Genomic DNA, 25,662 nt, shown 5'->3' with positions numbered 1-25,662 from the left:
TACCTTTGAAGTCCTGCTTTTTAATTTATCTCCTAACTCCTGAAATTCACCTTGCAGGACCTCATCCCTTTTTTTACCTATGTCGTTGTGGGGAGATTATCTGGTCATGATCTTGTTGCTGTTTGTGGGATCTTGCTGTGTGCAAATTGGCTGCCGTGTTTCCTACATTAAAACAGTGACTACACTTCACTAATACTTCACTGTCTGTAAAACTCTTTGGGAGGTCCTGAGGTGGTGAAATCACAATAGGAATGTGAGTCTCTCTTTTCTTTGTGGTCCCATTGCCAGTGAGAGTCGGTGCATTGGGAAGAGAATGGGAGGGGTGAAAGTGGGAGTCTGGAATAGACCATTGAAATACAGGGGGTGTAACCAGATGCGATGGTTCGGTGTTAATACTGGGCTGGGCCTCAGTGTGAACCCCTGCTGTAAGATGCAGGCTCAGACTCCACTCCCTGGGACCCAGTGACCAGAACAAGTCCCTCCATTCTAACTGGATCTGGTTATCAGACCTGCTGCACACAAGCACCAATAAGTAGCTTCAGACTCGAGTGGTGTTGAAAAGCACAAGAGATTAAGTTACTGTTACAGCAGCTTCTCTCCTGGTTAATCAGCGCCTCGGGTGACTTTACAACATGCTGCTTGTTACTTTACTGAACGTTTACTGTGTGCCCAACGTCTCCTCTGGTAAGCAAATCAAACAGCTTCTATCTGTGGACAGTATTTGAGGGGACACCGAGATTGAACCCATCTTCATCACAAGATGCTCTCGAGCGGCCCCTGGGTTTGGACTATCTCATTGCCTTGGGTGTGTGAGAGATTCAGGTTAAGGATGATCCCTGTTCTGGGGAGGGGTCACTGGGAGAGGTTGTGTCACTGATCTGTTTGCAAAGTGTTTGTTTGAGGCACTTTTCTTCAATTATTGTCAAGGCTCACAGACAAATAACAGCCATTTGGGGGGTGAGGTATTAGAGCTGTACCTCGGAAGCAGTGGAAGGGAAGGGGATGGAGGGAATGGGAAGGGACAGGAAAGAAAAGGAAGGGAAAGGGAAGGGAAGGAATCAGAAAGGAAGGGAAAGGGAATGGAAGGGGAGGGAAGGAAAACCCTTTCCCTCGGATGGTGTTTGAAGGAGGATTCCATTATCCCCTTTCACATAACGGGCTCGATTGTGGTTTTAGCTCCGAGACATTAGGCATCACCTGGGCTGAGTTCAGAACGGAAATCTGGCCGGGCGGGGGGGATTTCAATGGATGGAAAATGCTCCAGGTTCTGTTCCTGCCGTGTGATCCTCCTCTCCAGATTTTGCTCTCTCTCTGCCCCGCCCAGTTGATGCTGAACACCCAGGTGGTAAAGGTGAAAATCGACCTCAATATTACTGGACCACAGACACGTGTGAACCTTTCAGAGATTGTGTTCTGATCGATGTGTTCTGCCTCCTCCCTCTCACCCCCATCCCTTGTTCGTGCCAAAACCCCATCAGCTCCTCCAACTCCACAGAATTGACTCGAAGGTTCATTTCTTCACCTTTAAAGCCCTCTCTGTCCTCCTCCCTTCCCACCTCCGCAATCTCCCCCAATCTCATGCCCCCACATGCCCCCTCCGCTCCTCCCACACCGGCCTAACCTCTCCTTCTCCACTGCCTCTGTTCCACCACTGAGAGCCGATCCTTCAGTCTCTCCTGTCCCTGCCCTCTCCAGCAATCTCCCTCAGGATTCCTGCCTTGTCCCTTCCCGGCCTCTCCACTGTTCCTGAATCAACTTCTGTCCGTGATTCTGGCTCCTCTTAAATCCTCTCTTTGGGCTCCTCCCTCCTGCTCTGTGCTCTGAGGCGTCTCCCTGCACACGAGGGCTGCTGGAGTAATGTAAGCTGCTGCACACAGTCAAAGCATCTCATCGGAACATGGGAACAGGACGAGGCCATTCAGCCCCTCAAGCCTGTTCCGCCATTCAATTAGATCATGGCCGACCTGTTTCTTAACACCACCCACCCGCATTGTTGCCATATCCCATAATAACCTTGCCGAACAAAAATCGATCAATCTCAGTTGTGAAATTTTCAATTGACCCCCAGCCTCAACAGCATTTTGGGGGAGAGAGTTCCAGATTTCCACTCCCCTTTGTGTGAAGAAACGCTTCCTGACATCACCCCTGAACGGCCTGGCTCTAATTTTAAGGTGACGCCCCCTTGTTCTGGACTCTCCCACCGGAGGAAATAGTTTCTCTCTATCTACCCTATCAGATCCTTCAATGATCTTAATTACAGCACCCGTTAATCTTCTGCACTCAAGGGAATACAAGCCTGGTCTGTGCAACCTGTCCTCATAATTTAACCCTTTCAGCCCCCGGTATGAAAGTACTTCTCATAATGAATGGCGTTTCCGACATTACAACAGTGATGACACTTTCACATTACTTCACTTTCTGTGAAGCGCTTTGGGACATCCTGAGGTTGTGAAAGGTGATGTATAAAAAGATCTTTTGTTCTTTCCGAACCTTCTTGTGCTGCTTCAGCAGGGTGACACTGAAATCGAAGCAGATTCGAAGCCTGCCCCCCCGTTCCCACCTTCACCTCACAGCAACACAATGGACTTTGGACTGTCCGATGTCCGATGTGTTGCTCAGGCCCACGACTGACTTTTATTTCTGAGCAAACACTGCCCGTTTATTATAGTCTCTGAGCGGGTCAAGGCCAAAGTGAACTCTGTGTGTCCGATTGTGGGGAGAATGAGCTGCTGACTCTTCAATAATCAACTGGTGCTCGAGGCAAAAATACTCACAGTGATGTTGATCTGGGTGAATTAGAATAAATTGGCATCGAAGCAAATTCACAGACAGATTTTTATGTTAATTTTCAATGCACCGTCTTCGAGTCGCGCTTAACATGAGGCTCCTCAGAACAGCAATCCATGAGGATAACAGAACATTGAACAATGTCACCAAATCCAGTCAGTGGACGTCATGCTCAAACTGAGGGGGAGGGGGAAAGGGAGGGAGAGGGATAGTGGGAGGGAGATGGAGAGGGAGAAGGGGAGGGGGAGTCGGAGGGAGAGTGGGAGGCAGAGGCTGAGGGGGAGGGGAGGGAGTGTGAAGGGGAGGGAGAGTGGAGGGGAGGGAGAGGCTGGGGGAGCTAGAGGGAGAGAGGGAGGGTGATGGGGAAGGGACAGAGAAGGGGAGCGAGAGGGAGAGGTGCGGGAGGGTGTGTGAGTGAAGAGAGAGGGTAAAGGTGGGGAGATGGGGAAGGAGAGGGGGAGTCAGACAAAGAGAGGGAGAGGAAAGGGAAGAGGACAAGGCAGATGGGGAGGGGGAGGGAGAGGGAGAGAATCGGAGAGGGAGAGAGGGATGGTGGGAGGGAGAGGTGGACGAGGAGGGGGAGGGGAGGGGGAGGGAGAGGGTGGGAGAGGGAAAGAGGGATTGTGGGAGGGAGAGGGGGATGAGGAGGGGGAGCGGAGGGAGAGGGAGTTTGGAGATTATCTGGTCATTATCTTGTTGCTGTTTGTGGGATCTTGCTGTGCGCAAATTGGCTGCCGTGTTTCCTACATTAAAACCGTGACGACACTTCACTAATACTTCACTGTCTGTAAAACTCTTTGGGAGGTCCTGAGGTGGTGAAATCACAATAGGAATGTGAGTCTCTCTTTTCTTTGTGGTCCCATTGCCAGTGAGAGTCGGTGCATTGGGAAGAGAATGGGAGGGGTGAAAGTGGGAGTCTGGAATAGACCATTGAAATACAGGGGGTGTAAACAGATGCGATGGTTCGGTGTTAATACTGGGCTGGGCCTCAGTGTGAACCCCTGCTGTAAGATGCAGGCTCAGACTCCACTCCCTGGGACCCAGTGACCAGAACAAGTCCCTCCATTCTAACTGGATCTGGTTATCAGACGTGCTGCACACAAGCACCAATAAGTAGCTTCAGACTCGAGTGGTGTTGAAAACGCAAGAGATTAAGTTACTGTTACAGCAGCTTCTCTCCTGGTTAATCCGTGTCCATGACTGACATTTATTTCTGGTCAAACACTGCCTGTTTATTGTAGTCTCTGAGCACGTCAAAGCCAAGGTGAACTCTAAGGGGTCGATTTTAACCCCATGAACGGGTGGGTTTGGGTGCAGGTGGGAAGGTAAAAATTGTAAAAATCTAAAACCCGCCTTCAAACCGACCACTTCCGGTTTTAACGGCATAGAACCATACAAAAGATACAGCACAGAAGGGGGCTATTCGGCCCATCGTGTCCGTGCCAGCTCGAAGAACAACCAGGTGCCCATTCTCATCCCACCTTCCAGCACCCGGTCCGTAGCCCTGCAGCTTACAGCACTTTAGATGCAGGTCCAGGTACTTTTTAAAAGAGTTGAGGGTCCCTGCCTCTACCACCAATTCGGGCAGCGAATTCCATACACCCACCACCCTCTGGGTAAAAGAGTTTTTCCTCATGTCCCCTCTAATCCTTCCGCCAATCAGCTCAAATCTATGTCCTCTAGTTCTTGAACTCTCCGCTAGGGGAAACAGGTAATTCCTGTCTACTCTATCTGGGCCCCTCATAATTTTGTACACCTCAATCAAGTCTCCCCTCAGCCTCCTCTGCTCCAAGGAAAACAACCCCAGCCTATCCAATCTCTCCTCCTAGCTGCAATTTTCAAGCCCTGGCAACATTCTTGTAAATCTTCTCTGCACTCTCTCCAGAGCAATTACGTCCTTCCTGTAATGTGGTGACCAGAACTGCGCACAATACTCCAGCTGTGGCCTTACCAGCATTTTATACAGTTCCATCATTACATCCCTGATTTTGTATTCTATGCCTCTGCTAATAACGGAGAACATTCCGTATGCCTTCTTCACAACCTTATCTACCTGTACTGCCACCTTCAGGGACCTGTGCACATGCACTCCAAGGTCTCTCACTTCCTCTACCCCTCTCAATATATTCCCGTTTGCTGCGTATTCCCTTTTACTGTTTGCCCTCCCTAAGTGCATTACCTCACACTTCTCCAGGTTGAACTCCATTTGCCACTTTTCCGCCCACTCCACCAACCCATTGATATCTTCTTGGAGTCTACAGCTATCCTCTTCACTATCAACTGCACGGCCAATTTTTGTCGTCTATAAATTTGCCAATCATGCCCCCTACATTCAAGTCCAAATCATTAATATATACCACAAACAGCAAGGGACCCAACACTGAGCCTTGTGGCACACCACTGGAAACGGATTTCCATTCGCAAAGACATCCATCGACTTTTACCCTTTGTTTCCTGTTACTGAGCCAATTTTGGATCCAATTCGCCACATTTCCCTGTATCCCATGGGCTTTTACCTTTCTGACCAGTCTGCCATGTGTGACCTTGTGAAATGCCTTACTAAAATCCATGTAGACATCACTCTCATCAATCCTCCTTGTCACTTCCTCAAAGAGTTTAATCAGATTTGTAAGGCATGACCTTCCCTGAACAAATCCATGCTGACTATCCCTGATTAAACCATGCCTTTCCAAGTGACAGTTTATTCTATCTCTCAGTATTGATTCTAATAGTTTGCCCACCACCGAGGTAAGACTGACCGGCCTATAATTGTTCGGCCTTTCCCTCGTACCCTTTTTAAACAACGGTACTACGTTTGCAGTCTTCCAGTCCTCCGGTACCTCCCCTTTATCTAGTGAGGATTGGAAAATGATCCTCAGAGCATCCGCTATTTCCTCCCTGGCTTCCTTCAATAGCCTAGGAAACAATCCATCCAGCCCTGGTGACTTATCAACTTTCAGGGATTCCAGTCCCTCTAGTACTTCCTCTCTCGTTATGTTTATTTTATCCAATATTTCACACCTCTCCTCTTTAACTACTACGTCCAGATCATCCCTTTCCCTTATGAATACGAAGACAAAATATTCATTTAAAACCCTACCCACATCCTCTGCTTCAACACACAAGTTACCCTTATCGTCCCTGATAGGTCCCACCTTTTCCTCAGCTATCCTCTTGTTCTTAATGTACTGATAAAACATCTTTGGGTTTTCTTTAATCTTACTAGTTAATATTTCTTCATGCCCTCTCTTTGCTTTCCTTATTTCCTTTTTTACGTCATCCCTGTACTTTCTATACTCCTCCAGGCTTTCTGCAGTATTTAGTTTTCTGTGACAGTCATAATCTTTCTTTTCCTGCTTTATCTTGCCCCGTATACTTCCAGACAACCAGGGGGCTCTAAATTTGGCAGTGCCACCCTTTTTCTTTGAGGGGACGTGTCTGCATTGTACCCGTAGAATTTCACTTTTTAGTGCCTCCCACTGGCTTGCCACTGATTTCTCCTCAAGTAGTTGTGTCCAGTCCACTTCTGCCAAATCACCTCTTGGTTCTGTAAAATTTGCCTTCCCCCAATTTAAAATGTTTACTCCTGATTTAACACTGTCCTTTTCCATAATAATGCTAAAACTAACTGAATTGTGGTCACTATCCCCATTATGGTCACCCACTGTCACTTCACCCACTTGCCCATCTTCATTTCCCAGGACGAAATCTAGAATGGCATCCCCTCTTGTTGGGCTTGTCACGTACTGGCTAAAAAAGTTCTCCTGGACACCGATCAAGAATTTTGAGCCCTCTGTGCCCCTCACACTGTTTGAATCCCAGTTGATGTTAGGGTGGTTGAAATCCCCTACTATTATTGCCCTCTTATTTTTGCACTCAGAAATTTGCCAACATATTTGTTCTTCTATCTCCCTTTCGCTATTCGGGGGTCTAGAGTACACTCCTAGTAGTGTGACTGCCCCTTTTTTATTCCTTAGCTCAACCCATACGGCCTCGATTGATGATCCATTTAGCATATCATCCCTTCTCACAACTCTAATTGATTCTTTAACCAATAATGCTACCCCCCTCCTTTTATATCACCCACTCTATCCTGCTTGAACACTCTATATCCAGGGATATTGAGCTGCCAATTATCCCCCTCTTTAAGCCAGGTATCCATTATAGCAATGATATCATGCTGCCACGTGTCTATCTGTGCCCTTAGCTCATCTGCTTTGTTTGTAATACTCCTTGCATTGAAGTATATACCCTTTAACCCCGTCAAATTCCTGTGCTGAACACTATTTAACCTTTGCTTTTTTGCATTTCTGAGTCGCTAACTACGTCACTAACTGCTTTTCTACTTTGCGTTTCCTGGTCTGAATTTGTCCTATCTGTACCTGCCCTTTGGTTCCCATCCCCCACCATACTAGTTTAAACCCTCCCCAACACAACTAGCAAATGTCCCCACGAGGATACTGGTCCCGGTTCTGTTTGGGTGCAATCCTTTCATCTTGTACAGGTCCCGCCTTTCCCAGAATCGGTCTCAATGCCTCAGGAATTTAAACCCCTCCCTCCTACACCATCTCTCAAGCCACGCATTCATCTGGTCTATTCTCCTATTTTCTGCTCTCGCTGGCATGTGGCACTGGGAGTAATCCTGAGATTACTACTTTAGAGGTCCTGCTTTTTAATTTATTTCCTATCTCCCTATATTCTGCTTGCAGGACCTCATCCGTTTTTTTTTTACAATACTTCACACTAAATTGTGGGAGTACGACTTAGGTTCAAACGAGTAAAAGGCAACTTGGGACAGACGTCAGGATGATATCTTCCTCATGCTAAAGCCTCGATTTTAACCTAACCTGTCCAGAGGGAATGGGATGGATTTGGTTCAGCTTCAATGGAGCGTAAAATCGGGCAGGGTATAAATGGGGCGCACCATGTGACCTGTTACTAAACGGGGAACAGAGAGGAGACAATAGGAGGGAGTCCACAGTTAAAGTCAGAGGTCCTGTGGTGGGATAAAGTTGATGTAGATAGGGTGGAGTCAGCTTGGAGCATCAACCAACTGATGTCCAGGTTCGGTGACAGGGTGTGGAGGGTGAGTGAGTCCAGAAGCTATTTGAAGGGTAGATTATCTGAGGACGCACTGCTGGGGGGGATTTCCGTGGGGATGAAGAGTCAGGAGGTTTGGAGAATCGATCGCAGAGCAGAAGAACAATGGTGAAGTTGGAGGTCACTGTAAGATCTAGAAGCAGCGGAGGAATGGACTTCGGCCCAGGGGAGTGAATTTCTGGCCAGGAACCAGACTGTAGAAAAATAAAGCTGAAAAACCAGTAGTACAGTCATAAACTCAGCAGGTAATAGCTGGGGGATGGGCTGTGGGCTGGACAAAGTTACCTTAACTCTTAAGCAGCTGAGTCTTCCAGTGCAGTAGCGTAGTGTTGAGAAGTCGAGGAATTCAGAAGCCAAATTTGAGCAAAGATCCAGTTTTCACTGATGTAAACAAAGAGCAGGCCCGGTCGGGGAATGGGCAGTGGGCCCAGGTAAGTTTAAACTTGCAGCTTGAACTTGTGGGTAGGGGTAAAATGCACCCACTATTAGAGCCAGGGAACTTAAACAGTGGAAGAGAGGAGATTGGGGGAGAAAGGGCAAAGGATGGCAACGGATGACCAAGGATAGGATTGTCCAGCAAAGGAGCTCCCGAGGGAGCAGCCAGCCCAGGAGCCATCTTGTTAACAGTAGGAATCGTAGGAACATAACATTGTACAGCACAGAAGAAGGCCATTTGGCCCATCATGCTATGCTGGCTCTCTGAAAGCACTACCCACTTTCTCCTGACCTTTGCCCAGACTCTTTTAAAAAGAAAAATTAAAAAAAATATTTATCCACTTTCCTTTGAGCAGCTATTGTGGGACCTGTTCTGCCCTCTGGTCGGGCAGTCTGACCAATGCTTTCCTGCTCCAGAACTCCTGGGAGCTCCTAACGGAAGCTGCCACTTCACAAAGCTCTGAACTTCTAGCCAGTAAAATGAATGGTGGGAGAATCACGGCTGAGGAATTTTCCAACGTGGGCTAGTGGTGTCCGCTTGGAGCACTGAAGCAGGAAATCCCAGCCTCCGTCTCCGAACATCCCTCTCCATTAACAAAATTCCCCCTAATCTCTCCCTTTGCTCTTGATCTTAAATTTATGCCCTCTAGTTTCCGACTTACTGACCAACGGAAAGTGTTTATTCTCTTTATTTTACCAAACCCCTGATAGTTTGGACCCCTCCATCAGATCCCCTTGACCATTAGCAATTAGGAAGGCAAATGGTATGTCGGCCTTTATTACAAGAGGATTTGAGTGCAGGAGTAAAGATGTCTTACTGCAATTATATAGGGCCTTGGTGAGACCACACCTGGAGTATTGTGTGCAGTTTTGGTCTCCAAGAAAGGATATACTTGTCATAGAGGGAGTGCAACAAAGGTTCACCAGACTGATTCCTGGGATGGCGGGATTGTCGTATGAGGAGGGATTGAGTAGACTAGGCCTGTATTCTCTAGAGTTTGGAAGAATGAGAGGTGATCTCATTGAAACATACAAAATTCTTACAGGGCTCGACAGGGCAGACGCAGGGAGGATGTTTCCCTTGGCTGGGGCGTCTAGGACCAGGGGTCACAGTCTCAGAATAAGGGGTAGGTCATTTAGGACTGAGATGAGGAGAAATTTCTTCACTCAGAGGGTGGTGAATCTTTGGAATTCTCTACCCCAGAGGGCTGTGGAGGCTCAGTCACTGAGTACATTCAAAACAGAGATCGATAGATTTCCAGATATTAAAGGCATCAAGGGATATGGGGATAGTGCAGGAAAATGGCGTTGAGGTAGGAGATCAGCCATGATCTTGTTGAATGGTGGAGCAGGCTCGAGGGGCCGGATGGCCTACTCCTGTTCCTGTTTCTTATGTTCTTATCTCTGTACCAGTGAAAAGAATCCCAGTCTGTTCTCATAACTGAAGCCTCTCATCGGAACCTAGGTATAGGAGGAGGCCATTCAGCCCCTCGAGCCTGTTCTGCCATTCAATTACATCATGGCTTGATGCATATCTTAACTCCATCTACCAGCCTTGATTCCGTATCCCTTAATACCCTTACCTGACAGAAATCCATCAATCTCAGTTTTGAAATTTTCAATTGACCCCCAGCCTCAACAGCTTTTCGGGGGAGAGAGTTCCAGATTTCCACTCCCCTTTGTGTGTGGAAGAGTTTCCTGACATCACCCCTGAACGGCCCAGCTCTAATTTTAAGGTTACGTCCCCTTGTTCTGGACTCCCCCCACCAGAGGAAATAGTTTCTCTCTATCTCCCCTATCAAATCCTTTAATCATCTCCAACACCTCAATTGGATCACCCCTTAATCTTCTACACTCAAGGGAATACAAGCCTCGTCGATGCAACCTGTCCTCATAATTTAACCCTCTAAGCCCCAGTATCATTCTGCTAAATCTCCAAGGCCAATCTATCCTTCCTGAGGTGCGGTTCCCAGAACTGAACACAGTATCTCCAGATGTGGTCTGACCAGAGCTCTGAACAGCTGGAACATAACTTCCTCCCCTTTGTATTCCAGCCCCCGAGATAAAGGCCAATGTTCCATTAGCCATTCCATTTTTGGAGCTGTCCACCAGATTCCCTGGGATCGCCCGAGCAAATCTCTTCCCGACCTTCTCCGTGAGCTTGACATCCTCTTCAACACATGGTATCCAAAATCGGACGCAACGTCCTCACTGTGGCCTAATATGGGAAAATGTGAAGTCATCCACTTTGGGAGGAAAAATAAAAAAGCAAAATATTATTTGAATGGAGAAATAATACAAAATGCTGCGGTACAGAGGGATCTGGGTGTCCTCCGACATGAAACACAAAAAGTCAACATACAGGTGCAGCAGGTAATCCGGAAGGCAAACGGAGTATTGGCCTTTATTTCTCGGGGGATGGAGTATAAAAGCAGGGAAGTCATGCTCCAACTGTACAGGGTGCTGGTGAGACCACACCTGGAGCACTGCGTACAGTTCTGGTGACCTTATTTAAGGAAGGACATACTTGCATTGGAGGCAGTTCAGAGAAGGTTCACGAGGTTGATTCCGGGTATGGAAGGGTTGTCTTATGAGGAAAGATTGAACAGGTTGGGTCAATACTCATTGGAGTTTAGAAGAATGAGAGGAGATCTTATGAAAAATACAAGATTCTGAGGGGACTCGATAGGGTAGATGCTGAGAGGACGTTACCCCTCATGGGGGAATCTAAAACTAGGGGGCATAGTCTCAGAATAAGGGGTCGCCCGTTTAAGACGGAAATGAGGAGGAATTTCTTCTCCCAGAGGGTTGTGAATCTTTGGAATTCTTTATCCCAAAAAGCTGTGGAGTCATTGAACACATTCAAGGCTGAGTTAGACAAATTTTTGATCAGCAAGGGAGTCAAACGATATGGGGAAAGGGCGGGAAAGTGGAGTTGAGGTAAAAATCAGATCAGCCATGATCTCATTGAATGGCGGAGCAGGCTCGAGGGGCTGAATGGCCTATTCCTGCTGCTATCTCTTATGGTCTTATGGTCTAACCAGGCTGAGCATTAGTCGTTTCCACTTTGAGTTACTTATGATTAACGTCATTTTTGAGACTGGTTTCTGTCTGTGATCCTGCAGATTTCCACATCCTCGCATTTTACTACATACTGAGCCGTGGCGGGGCCGAGATGCCCGAGTACAGCTTGGTCGCGATGCTCGATGACTATGAGATAGTGTATTTCGACAGCACCCTGCAGCGGACTGTGCCCAGACAGCAGTGGATGGCCGACTCCTTCGACAACCATCACTGGGACGCCATCGCCATCACAATGGCGGGGTTCCATGGTCTGGTCAGAGGAAACGCCGAGATATTTTACCGACAGCAACACGGTGCCTCGAGTGAGTATCCTCACAGAGCCGGTGCAGCTATCGACTGACAGGAGGAAAGGATTTGTATCCATATAGAGCCTTATCCTGTCTCGGAGAAATGTCCCGAACCACTTTACACCCATTAAATGACTTGGGATGACCTGGTCATTGGCACTATCTGGGAGCAACATGGCAGACATTTTCAGCACAGCAAATGGCAATGAGATGATTGATTTGTTCATCTGTTTTTATTGGTTTGGATTGAGGGAGAAATGGGAGCAATTGGTTCTTTTTATGTTCGTTTGAACAGGAAGACGGGGCCTCGATTTAACGTCTCATCTGAAGGACGGCATCTCCGACAGTGCAGCACTCCCTCAGTACTGCCCCTCCGACAGTGCATCACTCCCTCAGTACTGCCCCTCCGACAGTGCAGCACTCCCTCAGTACTGCCCCTCCGACAGTGCAGCACTCCCTCAGTACTGCCCCTCCGACAGTGCAGCACTCCCTCAGTACTGCCCCTCCGACAGTGCATCACTCCCTCAGTACTGCCCCTCCGACAGTGCATCACTCCCTCAGTACTGCCTCTCCGACAATGCATCACTCCCTCAGTACTGTCCCTCCGACAATGCATCACTCCCTCAGTACTGCCCCTCCGACAGTGCATCACTCCCTCAGTACTGCCTCTCCGACAATGCATCACTCCCTCAGTACTGTCCCTCCGACAATGCATCACTCCCTCAGTACTGCCCCTCCGACAATGCATCACTCCCTCAGTACTGCCCCTCCGATAGTGCATCACTCCCTCAGTACTGCCTCTCTGACAGTGCAGCACTCCCTCAGTATTGCCTCTCTGACAGTGCAGCACTCCCTCAGTACTGCCCCTCCGACAGTGCAGCACTCCCTCAGTACTGCCCCTCCGACAATGCATCACTCCCTCAGTACTGCCCCTCCGACAATGCATCACTCCCTCAGTACTGCCCCTCCGATAGTGCATCACTCCCTCAGTACTGCCTCTCCGACAATGCATCACTCCCTCAGTACTGCCCCGCCGACAGTGCAGCACTCCTTCAGTACTGCCCCTCCGACAGTGCAGCACTCCCTCAGTACTGCCCCTCCGACAGTGCAGCACTCCCTCAGTACTGCCCCTCCGACAATGCAGCACTCCCTCAGTACTGCCTCTCCGACAGTGCAGCACTCCCTCAGTACTGCCTCTCCGACAGTGCAGCGCTCCCTCACTACTGCCCCGCCGACAGTGCAGCACTCCTTCAGTACTGCCTCTCCGACAATGCATCACTCCCTCAGTACTGCTCCTCCGACAGTGCAGCACTCCCTCAGTACTGCCCCTCCGACAGTGCAGCACTCCCTCAGTACTGCCCCTCCGACAATGCATCACTCCCTCAGTACTGCCCCTCCGACAATGCATCACTCCCTCAGTACTGCCCCTCCGACAATGCATCACTCCCTCAGTACTGCCCCTCCGACAATGCATCACTCCCTCAGTACTGCCCCTCCGACAATGCATCACTCCCTCAGTACTGCTCCTCCGACAGTGCAGCACTCCCTCAGTACTGCCCCTCCGACAGTGCAGCACTCCCTCAGTACTGCCCCTCCGACAATGCATCACTCCCTCAGTACTGCCCCTCCGACAATGCAGCACTCCCTCAGTACTGCCCCTCCGACAGTGCAGCGCTCCCTCAGTACTGCCCCTCCGACAGTGCAGCACTCCCTCAGTACTGCCCCTCCGACAGTGCAGCGCTCCCTCAGTACTGCCCCTCCGACAGTGCAGCACTCCCTCAGTACTGCCCCTCCGACAATGCATCACTCCCTCAGTACTGCTCCTCCGACAGTGCAGCACTCCCTCAGTACTGCCCCTCCGACAGTGCAGCACTCCCTCAGTACTGCCCCTCCGACAATGCATCACTCCCTCAGTACTGCCCCTCCGACAATGCAGCACTCCCTCAGTACTGCCCCTCCGACAATGCATCACTCCCTCAGTACTGCCCCTCCGACAATGCAGCACTCCCTCAGTACTGCCCCTCCGACAGTGCAGCACTCCCTCAGTACTGCCCCTCCGACAGTGCAGCGCTCCCTCAGTACTGCCCCTCCGACAGTGCAGCGCTCCCTCAGTCCTGCACTGGAGTGTCAGCCCGGATTATGCGCTGAAATCTCTGGAGTGGGGCCTGAAACCACGACCTTCTTACTCTCACCTCTAGTTCAGAAGGTTGTGGGTTCAAGACCCACTCCAGAGACTGGAGCACAAAATCTCGGCTGGCACTCCCAGTGCAGTCCTGAGGGAGGGGCAGCACTGAGGGAGGGGCAGCACTGAGGGAGGGGCAGCACTGAGGGAGGGGCAGCACTGTGGGAGGGGCAGCACTGAGGGAGGGGCAGCACTGAGGGAGGGGCAGCACTGAGGGAGGGGCAGCACTGAGGGAGTGCAGCACTGAGGGAGGGGCAGCACTGAGGGAGGGGCAGCACTGAGGGAGAGCAGCACTGAGGGAGTGGCAGCACTGTGGGAGGGGCAGCACTGAGGGAGGGGCAGCACTGAGGGAGTGCAGCACTGAGGGAGGGGCAGCACTGAGGGAGGGGCAGCACTGTGGGAGGGGATTACTGAGGGAGGGGCAGCACTGAGGGAGGGGCAGCACTGAGGGAGGGGCAGCACTGAGGGAGGGGCAGCACTGTGGGAGTGCAGCACTGAGGGAGGGGCAACACTGAGGGAGGGGCAGCACTGAGGGAGGGGCAGCACTGAGGGAGGGGCAGCACTGAGGGAGGGGCAGCACTGTGGGAGTGCAGCACTGAGGGAGGGGCAACACTGAGGGAGGGGCAGCACTGAGGGAGTGCAGCACTGAGGGAGGGGCAGCACTGTGGGAGGGGCAGCACTGAGGAAGGGGCAGCACTGAGGGAGGGGCAGCACTGAGGGAGGGGCAGCACTGAGGGAGGGGCAGCACTGAGGGATTTGATGTGAGCACCTTGAACGTTGGAATGAAATCATCGCTGCCACTTGTTTCTCCTCTTCTAAAGCTGCGTTGCCAGGGTTACTAACAAACAGATGAAATCAGGACAGGCGGGTCCATCAAGCCTGTCCTGTCTTGGCACGGTGAAACAACACACACACACACACCATCAGCACCCTCTCCCTCCCACAGTCACACAATCTCCTGGGAGAGGCCAAAGAAAGAGGATGAAACTGAGGCCAAGTTAGGAAAGCAAACACTCTGGGAGATTCCTCTGCGACCCCCCCCCCCAGGGAATCGAGGAAGGTGCAGGAGACCACAGTGTCTGATATCACTGGTCCCCATTAACCCCACACACCTCCTATAACTCGAGATACTTTCTATTGGTCGCCAGTCCCCTTTCCAACACTTGCAGTCCACACACACACACTGTGCATGCAGGCAACTTGTTCATCGAATCACAGAAAGGTGACAGCACGGAAGGAGGCCATTCGGCCCATCGAGTCCGTGCTGGTTCTATGCAAGAGCAATCAAGCTAGTCCCACTCCCCTGCCCTATCCCTGTAGCCCTCCAAATTTTTTCCTTTCATTACTTATCCAGTTCCCTTTTGAAGTCCACGATTGAATCTGCCTCCACCATCCCCTCGGGCCGTGCATTCCAGATCCTAACCACTCGCTGTGTAAAAAAGTTTTTCCTCAAGTCACCTTTGCTTCTTTTGCCAATCACCTTAAATCTATGACCTCTGGTTTTTAACCCTTCTGTCAATGGGAATAGTTTCTTCATGATTTTAAACACCTCGATCAAATCTCCTCGCAACCGTCTCTGTTCCAAGGAGAACAACCCCAGCTTCTCCAGTCCATCCACATAACTAAAGTCCCTCATCCCTGGAATCATTCTGGTAAATCTATTCTGCACCCTCTCCAAGGACTTCACATCCTTCCTAAAGTGCGGTGCCCAGAACTGGACACCATACTCCCGTTGTGGCCGAACCAGTGTTTTATAAAGGTTCATCATGACTTCCATACTTTTGTACTCTATGCCTCTATTTAAAAAGCCCAGGATCCAGGATGTTTTTTTAACCGCTTTCTGAGCCTGCCCTGCTCCCTTGAATGATTTGTGCACGTATACCCCCAGATCTCTCTGTTCCTGTACCCTTTTAGAGTTGTGCCCTCTAGTTTATATTGCCTCTCCTCGTTCTTCCTATCGAAATGTATCACTTCGCGTTTTTCTGCATTAAATTTCATCTGCCACGTGTCTGCCCATTCCACCAGCCTGTCTATATCCTCTTGAAGTCTATCACTATCCTCACTGTTCACTACCTTTCCGAGCTTTGTGCCATCTGCAAATTTTGAAATTGTGCCCCGTACACCCAAGTTGAAGTCATTAATATATATCAAGAAAAGCAGTGGTCCCAGCACCGACCCCTGGGGAACACTACTGTGCACCTCCCTCCAGTCCGAAAAACAATCGTTCACCACTACTCTCTGTTTCCTGTCCCTACTGCCCCCTTTATTCCATGGGCCGCAATCTTGATGATAAGCCGACCATGCGGCACTTTATCAAACGCCTTTTGGAAGTCCATACACATCACATCAACTGCATTGCCCTCATCTACTCTCTCTGTTACCTCATCAAAAAACTGTATCAGGTTAGTTAAATATGTTTTGCCTTTAAATCCGTGCTGGCTTTCCCTAATCAATTCACACTCGTCCAAGTGACTGTTAATTCTGTCCCGGATTATCATTTCTAAAAGTTTCCCCACCACCGAGGTTAAACTGACTGACCTGTAGTTGCTGGGTTTATCCTTACACCTTTTTTTGAACAAGGATATAACTTTTGCAATTCTCCAGTCCTCTGGCACCACCCCTGTATCTACGGATGTTTGGAAGATTATGGCCAGTATCTCCGCAATTTCCACCCTTACTTCCCTCAGCAACCTAGGATGCATCCTATCCGGACTGGGTGACTGATCTACTTTAAATACAGCTAGCCTTTCAAGTACCTCCTCTTTATCAATTTTTAGCCCATCCAGTACCTGAACTATATCTTCCTTTACTGAGACTCTGGCAGCATCTTCTTCCTTGGTAAAGACAGATGCAAATTACTCATTTAGTACCTTGGCCATCTCCTCTGCCTCCATGAGTAGATCTCCTTTATGGTCCCTAATCGGCCCCACCCCTCCTCTTACTACCTGTTTACTGTTTAGATGCCTATAGAAGACTTTTGGATTCCCTTTTATGTTGGCCGCCAGTCTATTCTCAGACTCTCTCTTTGCCCCTCTTATTTCCTTTTTCACTTCCCCTCTGAACTTTCTATATTCTGCCTGGTCCTCACTTGTATTATCAACCTGACATCTGTCATATGCCCCTTTTTTCTGTTTCATCTTACTCTCTATCTCTTTTGTCATCCAGGGAGCTCTGGCTTTAGTTGCCCTCCCTTTCCCCCTCGTGGAGACTGTACCCGAACCATCTCCTCCTTAAAGGCCGCCCGCTGTTCAATTACAGTTTTGCCTGACAATCTTTGATTCCGATTTACCCGGGACCAGATCTGTTCTCATCCCGTTGAAATTCCAGAGATCGATGACTCTTTGTGACAATCTAACCTATTGCTAAGGTTAAAGTTCAAGACAGCAGGACATAAATGGAACCTCAACGTAACACAGCTGCTTAGGAGCATCGAAAGAGGAAGAGGCCATTCAGCCCCTCGAGCCTGCTCCACCATTCATTTATATCATGGCTAATCTGCACCGTAACTCCATTTTCCAGCCTTTGCTTCCTATCCATCGATACCCTTACCTAACAAAAATTTAACAATCTCAGTCTTGAAAGCTCCAATGGGCCGCCAGCATCCCACAGCCTTTTGGGGGAGAGAGTTCCTGATTCCCACTCCCCTTTGTGTGATAAAGTGCTTCCTGATTTCACTCCTAAATGGCCTGGCTTTAAATCGAAGATCTTGATTCCCCCACCTGAGGAAATAGTCCCTCTGGAATTCCCTCCCTAAACCTCTCCGCCTCTCTCTCCTCCTTTAAGATGCTCCTTCAAACCTACCTCTTTGTCCAAGCTTTTGGTCACCTGTCCTAATATCTCCTTATGTGGCTCAGTGTCAAATTTTGTTTGTCAAGTGCCTTGTGATGTTTTACTCCGTGAAAGGCGCTATATAAATGCAAGTTGTTGTTGTTGTATGTACCCGATCGAACCCTTTTCACATTTTCAATTGACTTGAGTTGTTTTTCCAGGTGTTTTCTTTGTCCAGGGAATGTGTGGCTGCGAACTGAACAGCGACAACTCCACGGAGGGGTTTATAAAGTTTGGATATGACGGGGAGGACGCGTATGTTTTTGACAAGGACAGATTGAGTTGGATTGCGGTGAATCCAGAGTTCCAGACTTTAGCAGACCGGTGGAATGCGAACACCTTCATGAACAAATACTTCAAGACCCTGTTGGAAAAGGACTGTGTGAAGTGGCTGCTGATATACCTTCGGGCTGGGCGAGAAGCACTACAGAGGAAAGGTACCTCGAGCGAGCGGGAACTGGAGGTGCCGGACAGGCAAAGTTTATATTCCCAGTCTGCACCTGGCCTCAGTACCCCTTGGGGTGGGTGGGGTGGGGATGGGGGAGATAATCGGGCAGGTGACCTAAATCCGATGACCGACTCAGTCTCCCCGGCTGGAAAGCCCGTGCGTGTTGACATCGGGTGAGAACGGGGTTCAACTAAGTTGTAATACCCCCATGGTTGAATAGCGTCCTGGTCCTCACTGTGAAGGCTCACTCGTGAACACTGGGTGCTTGTGTGCGTTACCGGAACGTGACCCGTTACATGGAATTTACAACACAGAAACAGGCCATTCGGCCCAACAGGTCTATGCCAGTGTTATTGCTGCACCCTCCCTACTTCATCTCCCCCTATCAGCATATCCTTCTATTCCTTTCTCCCTCATGTGTTTATCCAGCTTCCCCTTAAAGGCATCTGTGCTATTCGCCTCAACTACTCCTTGTGAGAGCGAGCTCCACATTCAAACCACTCTCTGAGTTTCTCCTGAATTCCCCATTGGATTTATTAGTGACTCTCTTATATTTATGGCCCCTCGTTCTGGCCTCTGCCACAAGTGGAAACATCGAGGGAAAAATTTGGATGTGGCCGTTTTTGGGCGGGGGCAGCGCGATGTGCTTTACCCCGTGTCCAATGGTCCCGGCGCAGGCAGGATGCAAGTTTCGACCCACCCGAGGACCGACCTGCGATCAACGTTCCATCCCAGGCCTTGCACCTGGAATCAATGCAATTCACACTTTCCACCACCAGAGGGAGTCCAATCTCTTAAAGGGAGGATGTTTGTTGGAAATCTCTTAAAGGTAGCTGGTACCTGTTATTTGCTGAAAATAACAGTCTGCACGGAGTCTGAACGGAGATCAGACATCACATACGTAAAACACGATGCAGGTCCCATCCCTATGTTTACACACTGATGAGTTATGTTAAAACATTGAATAAAGGTTGCACACTACTAAATCCCACATCCTCCAATCTGCACAACAGACCTCACCAATCTGCCGATCTGAGTTGGTACCAGCCCTGTGAGAGTGCGTGCACCAAGGTTCTCTGCTGATGCACTAGAGGCCTTGGTGCAAGAGGTGGACAGAAGGGGGGACATCCTATATCCACAGTGGGGGGAAGGGAGGGGGGGGGCAGAGACCCTCCAGACATATACTCAAAAGCCAGTGGGAGGCAACGGGGGACGAAGTCAATGCCAGGCTCACAGCATCATGAACATGGATGCAGTGCAGGAAGAAGTTCAATGCTTTGACATGAGTGGTCAAGGTGAGTGAGGTCAACTGTCAAGTGGTGTCTCCAACCAACTGCCCCACACACTACACCCCCATCACCCACATACCAACAAACTCTTTCCATCAGTACTCAACTCTTCCCATCAGATGCTTCCTCTCACCCTTCCACATTACCACTGTTTCAAGCCGCCCACCCACAACTCACAGGCCACACGCACTGGCAGCTATTCAACCATGACAGGCACATCACCCAGACACAGGAGAAGGTGGCGCATATCAAGAGGCAGCAAGTGGCAGTGACATTTAGCCCCTCGAGCCTGTTCCACCATTCAATGAGATCATGGTGGACCTGTGACCTAACTCCATATACCCACCTTAGCCCCATATCCCATAATACCCTTGTTTCACAGAAATCGATCAATCTCAGATTTAACATTCACAAGTGAGCTAGCATCAACTGTCGTCTGCAGAAGAGCGTTCCAAACATCTCCCACCCTTTGTGTGTAGAAGCATTTCCTAACTTCACTCCTGCACCTCCTGGCTCTAAATGTTTCGCGATGTCCCCGCGTCCTAGTATTCAAGTGTAGGAGACCTCCAAAAACAGTTTTGAATGTTTCGGCAGCCAGAAGCAATAATCCAGCCACTAACCTGTAAATCCTGCATGGTCCCTTTAAATAGTGCCGGTGGGGGGTCCTCCAGGAACTGTAAGACACGTTCAGATGGTCAGGGTTAAGACTGTGGGTTGAGTTGAGCGTTAAGTCCCGAAATGGTGTCTATCACTTTAAATCAGCGTTGCACACTGACTGAAGCCATTTTCTCCCTACTTTACATGATTCCAGTGTTCGTTATCTGCGCCTGCACGAACTCCTATACCAAGATGGCGTCTGGCGCACGTCACGCAGGAAACGTGCGTGCGCATCCGAGATGCGATCTTGGATGTCGGAGAGGCCGTCTAGCACCGAAACAACGGGCGCTACACGGCCCTATTTAGCGCCCATCTTCCCTACGTCTATCCTATCAAACCCTTTCATAATCTTAACGACCTCTATCAGGTGACCCCTCAGCTGAACTCCGGTGAACTCCAGCTGTCTCTCAGCATCAGTCATCTGCCTTCAGGCCGAGAAAATTGATGGTGGTGGGCGGGGAAGAAATGAAGGCAAAAGAAGAGAACTTGTCACCGATTGTACTCTTTGTTTAAATCTCTCAGTCGCCCCTGAGGTGTTTATTGGGAAGAGGAGTGACGGGGACAGAGTGCTAAGGGTCTCCTGCCTTGTGTCGGGGTTCTACCCCTGGGCCATCGAGGTGACTTGGTTGGGGAATGGCGAGGAGGTCGCTGACATTGAATCCAGTGACGTGCTGCCCAACCAGGATATGACCTATCGGGTACTGAAAACGATCGAGCTGAGTGGAGACGACAGGAAGAGCTACTCCTGTCATATCGAGCACGCCAGCCTCCTGCGGGGGATCAACGTACCCTGGGGTGAGTGGCAAATCGGGGGGGGGCTCAGGGTCTTTCCCTGTGTCTCGGGGGGGCCGCGAGGTACTTCCTGGAACTCTGGGTCCATCCCCGATTCTCGGGAGGGCCGCAGGGCTTTTCCCCGTGTCTTGGGGGCCCACAGGGTCCTTCCCCATGCCTCTGGGTCATTCCCCGTGCCTCTGGGTCATTCCCTGTGCCTCTGGATCATTCCCTGTGCCTCTGGGTCATTCCCCGTGCCTCTGGGTCCTTCCCCATGCCTCTGGGTCATTCCCTGTGCCTCTGGGTCATTCCCCGTGCCTCTGGGTCCTTCCCCATGCCTCTGGGTCATTCCCCATGCCTCTGGGTCATTCCCCGTGCCTCTGGGTCATTCCCCGTGCCTCTGGGTCATTCCCTGTGCCTCTGGGTCCTTCCCCGTGCCTCTGGGACTTTCCCTGTGCCTCTGGATCATTTCCTGTGCCTCTGGGTCCTTCCCCGTGCCTCTGGGTCTTTCCCTGTGCCTCTGGATCATTCCCTGTGCCTCTGGGTCCTTCCCCGTGCCTCTGGGTCCTTCCCCATGCCTCTGGGTCATTCCCTGTGCCTCTGGGTCATTCCCCGTGCCTCTGGGTCCTTCCCCATGCCTCTGGGTCATTCCCCATGCCTCTGGGTCATTCCCCGTGCCTCTGGGTCATTCCCCGTGCCTCTGGGTCATTCCCTGTGCCTCTGGGTCCTTCCCCGTGCCTCTGGGTCTTTCCCTGTGCCTCTGGATCATTTCCTGTGCCTCTGGGTCCTTCCCCGTGCCTCTGGGTCTTTCCCTGTGCCTCTGGATCATTCCCTGTGCCTCTGGGTCCTTCCCCGTGCCTCTGGGTCCTTCCCCGTGCCTCTGGATCATTCCCCGTGCCTCTGGATCATTCCCTGTGCCTCTGCATCCTTCCCTGTGCCTCTGGGTCCTTCCCTGTGCCTCTGGATCATTCCTCGTGCCTCTGCATCCTTCCCTGTGCCTGTGGGTCATTCCCCGTGCCTCTGCGTCCTTCCATGTGCCTCTGGGTCATTCCCCGTGCCTCTGGGTCCTTCCCTGTGCCTCTGGGTCATTCCCTGTGCCTCTGGGTCCTTCCCCGTTCCTCTGGGTCCTTCCCCGTGCCTCTGCATCCTTCCCTGTGCCTCTGGATCCTTCCCCGTGCCTCTGGATCCTTCCCCGTGCCTCTGGATCATTCCCCGTTCCTCTGCGTCCTTCCTCGTGCCTCTGGGTCCTTCCTCGTGCCTCTGGATCATTCCTCGTACCTCTGCATCCTTCCCTGTGCCTCTGGGTCCTTCCTCGTGCCTCTGGGTCCTTCCCTGTGTCTCAGGGTCATTCCCTGTGCCTCTGCATCCTTCCCTGTGCCTCTGGGTCATTGCCGTGCCTCAGGGTCCTTCCTTGTGTCTCTGCGTCCTTCCCCACTTCTCTGGATCCTCCCCTGTGACTCTAGATCATTCCCTGTGACTCGAGGTCATTCCTTGTGCCTCAAGGTCATTCCCTGTGCCGCAGGGTCCTTCCCCGTGTCTCTGCATCCTTCGGGGGAGCGCTGCACTGTCAAAGGGGCAGTACTGAGGGAGTGCGGCACTGTCGGAGGGTCAGTACTGAGGGAGTGCTGCACTGTCGAACGGTCAGTACTGAGGGAGAGCTGCACTGTCAAAGGGGCAGTACTGAGGGAGAGCGGCACTGTCGGAGGGTCAGTACTGAGGGAGAGCTGCACTGTCGGAGGGTCAGTACTGAGGGAGAGCGGCACTGTCGGAGGGTCAGTACTGAGGGAGAGCTGCACTGTCAAAGAGGCAGTACTGAGGGAGTGCTGCACTGTCGGAGGGTCAGTACTGAGGGAGCGCTGCACTGTCGGAGGGGCAGTACTGAGGGAGTGCGATACTGTCGGAGGGTCAGTACTGAGGGAGAGCTGCACTGTCGGAGGGTCAGTACTGAGGGAGTGCGATACTGTCGGAGGGTCAGTACTGAGGGAGTGCTGCACTGTCGGAGGGTCAGTACTGAGGGAGTGCGGCACTGTGGGAGGGTCAGTACTGAGGGAGTGCTGCACTGTCGGAGGGTCAGTACTGAGGGAGTGCGGTACTGTCGGAGGGTCAGAACTGAGGGAGAGCTGCACTGTCGGAGGGTCAGTACTGAGGGAATGCTGCACTGTCGGAGGGTCAGTACTGAGGGAGAGCTGCACTGTGGGAGGTGCCAGCTTTCGGATGAGATGTTAAGTCAAGGCCCCAACTGCCATCTCAGGTGGAGGTAAAACATCCCATGACATTATTTCGAGGATGAGCAGGAGAGTTATCCCCAGTGTCCTGGACAATATTTATCCCTCAATAAACATGAATATAAAAAAAGTGATCTGATCATTATCACATTGCTGGTTGTGGGATCTTGCTGTGCGCAAATTGGCTGCCGGGTTTTCCACATCACAACAGTGACTACACTTCAAAATAGTTTAATTGGCTGTAAAGTGCTTTGAGACATCCTGAGCTCATGAAAGGTGTTATATAAATACACCTCTTCCTTTTCTCTTTCAATAGCACATGCCCACCTTTCACGGTGTTACACTGAGCAAAATCCCCTTCAATTTACCCAATAGCACAATTGGTAAATGACCTGCCCAATGTGGAACAAAGACGGACAGACCAGAGGGTCCCAGATTTAACCCCTGGCCTCTGCTGAGTGGGAGGATTTCAATTGGAGAGACTGCCCTTTCCCCATAGCCCTGACTCAATTCCAAACTAATCACACTGCCCCGCGCCCTCCCCATAGCCCTGTATCAATCCCAAACTAATCCCACTGCCCCGCGCCCTCCCCATAGCCCTGTATCAGTCCCAAACTAATCCCACTGCCCCACTCTCTCCCCATAGCCCTGTATCAATCCCAAACTAATCCCACTGTCCCACTCTCTCCCCATAGCCCTGTATCAATCCCAAACTAATCCCACTGTCCCACTCTCTCCCCATCGCCCTGTATCAATCCAAAACTAATCCCACTGTCCCACTCTCTCCCCATAGTCCTGTATCAATCCAAAACTAATCCCACTGCCCCACGCTCTCCCCATAGCCCTGTATCAATCCCAAACTAATCCCACTGCCCCACTCTCCCCATCGCCCTGTATCAATCCCAAACTAATCCCACTGCCCCACTCTCTCCCCATAGCACAGTATCATTCCCAAACTAATCCCACTGTCCCACTCTCTCCCCATAGCCCTGTATCAATCCCAAACTAATCCCACTGTCCCACTCTCTCCCCACAGCCCTGTGTCAATCCCAAACTAATCCCACTGTCCCACTCTCTCCCCATAGCCCTGTATCAATCCAAAACTAATCCCACTGTCCCACTCTCTCCCCATAGCCCAGTATCAATCCCAAACTAATCCCACTGTCCCACTCTCTCCCCATAGCCCTGTATCAATCCCAAACTAATCCCACTGCCCCACTCTCTCCCCATAGCCCTGTATCAATCCCAAACTAATCCCACTGCCCCACTCTCTCCCCATAGCCCTGATTCAATCCCAAACTAATCCCACTGTCCCGCTCTCTCCCCATAGCCCTGTATCAATCCCAAACTAATCCCACTGCCCCGCTCTCTCCCCATAGCCCTGTATCAATCCCAAACTAATCCCACTGCCCCACTCTCTCCCCATAGCTCTGTATCAATCCCAAACTAATCCCACTGTCCCACTCTCTCCCCATAGCCCAGTATCAATCCCAAACTAATCCCACTGCCCCGCTCTCTCCCCATAGCCCTGTATCAATCCCAAACTAACCTCACTGCCCTGTATCTCCCTAAGCTTCGAATGTTTAGCCACCCTTCCCTTAAAACATACAATGGTCTCTGTCTCAACCACTCCCTGTGGCCAAACATTGCAATCTGCAACCATCATCTGTGTAAAGAAATGGCCAATAGTTTCCCCTCCTTGGCATTGCACTGTTATTTTACAGTGTGTAATTCTGCAGCCTCTATCCCTGATATCAGATGGTTCGTGTGTTGATTTAATCTGCAGAGTACAGGAATTGCACTTTAAACTCTGTAACTAGTCAGGAACTGCCCTGTTTCTGAGATTAATGAATGGTAACTAGTTGTATTCTGCTTATTATTTGTAATGGAGCCAGTTAGGCATGTTTCAATCCATTTTAAATTGTTCATTACCCTATCAGACATGTACTGTACCAGTGTGCAGCTTAATGAAGCACCTAATGAAATCATTAGGAAATAATTATTGATCAACATCATTTTAAAATTCAATAGAGAGGGCGACAGAAGGAGGCACGAATGTCGGGATTGGGACTGGAGCAGCAGCCGTCTCACTCACTCTTCTTGGCATCATCGTCGGAATTGGCTTCTGGAGCAAGAGGCAAAACAGGAGAGACCAGCAGAGCCCATCAGAGACCAGCAAAGCCCATCAGAGACCAGTAGAAACTGGCAGAGTCCTGCCGTGATGAGCAGAGACCGGCAGAGTCCTGCAGTGACCGGCAGAGATCAGTAAGACCGGCAGAGTTCTGCAGTGACCAGCAGAGAACATCAGAGACCAGAAGGGACTGGCAGAGACCAGCAGAAAGCGACAGAGTCCAGCAGAGACAGACAATGTCAGAGACGAGCAGAGAACAGCAGGTTCCTCACCTGCTGACCAACAAGATCCATTTTCAGGAGTTAATTCCACGAACGATATATTTTCTTCCATTCTCCTCCCATATTCTCCTGAAGTTGCAAACTCTTAACTGGTGTACGTGCCAGGACCACCCAGAATATCACCCGTGCTCCTTCTTCAGATGTTTGATGGGACAGT

At 50.6% G+C, this 25,662-nt stretch overlaps 1 protein-coding gene across 1 annotated transcript; it reads left to right on the top strand.

Moving 5' to 3' along the window:
• The first annotated feature begins 595 nt into the window (after positions 1-595).
• LOC137310534 (major histocompatibility complex class I-related gene protein-like) lies at positions 596-25,362 on the top strand. The gene is made up of 5 exons (XM_067978301.1): positions 596-684; positions 11,448-11,708; positions 17,865-18,140; positions 20,620-20,892; positions 25,125-25,362. Exons 1-5 carry the CDS (start codon positions 633-635, stop codon positions 25,313-25,315), a joined length of 1,053 nt encoding a protein of 350 aa, XP_067834402.1. The 5' UTR covers positions 596-632; the 3' UTR covers positions 25,316-25,362.
• The last annotated feature ends 300 nt before the right edge of the window (positions 25,363-25,662 follow it).

Source organism: Heptranchias perlo, unplaced genomic scaffold, assembly GCF_035084215.1.
Source record: "Heptranchias perlo isolate sHepPer1 unplaced genomic scaffold, sHepPer1.hap1 HAP1_SCAFFOLD_260, whole genome shotgun sequence".
Classification (NCBI taxonomy): Eukaryota; Metazoa; Chordata; class Chondrichthyes; order Hexanchiformes; family Hexanchidae; genus Heptranchias; species Heptranchias perlo.
This window is presented reverse-complemented; position numbering and strand designations above follow the sequence as displayed.

Bases quoted from the DNA above. Each gene is read 5' to 3' on its own strand.
- LOC137310534 (XM_067978301.1), top strand. From the start codon at position 633: ATGCTGCTTGTTACTTTACTGAACGTTTACTGTGTGCCCAACGTCTCC. The intron at 685-11,447 runs GTAAGCAAATCA...GTGATCCTGCAG, and splicing joins TGTGCCCAACGTCTCCTCTG to ATTTCCACATCCTCGCATTT. The intron at 18,141-20,619 runs GTACCTCGAGCG...TAAATCTCTCAG, and splicing joins AGAAGCACTACAGAGGAAAG to TCGCCCCTGAGGTGTTTATT.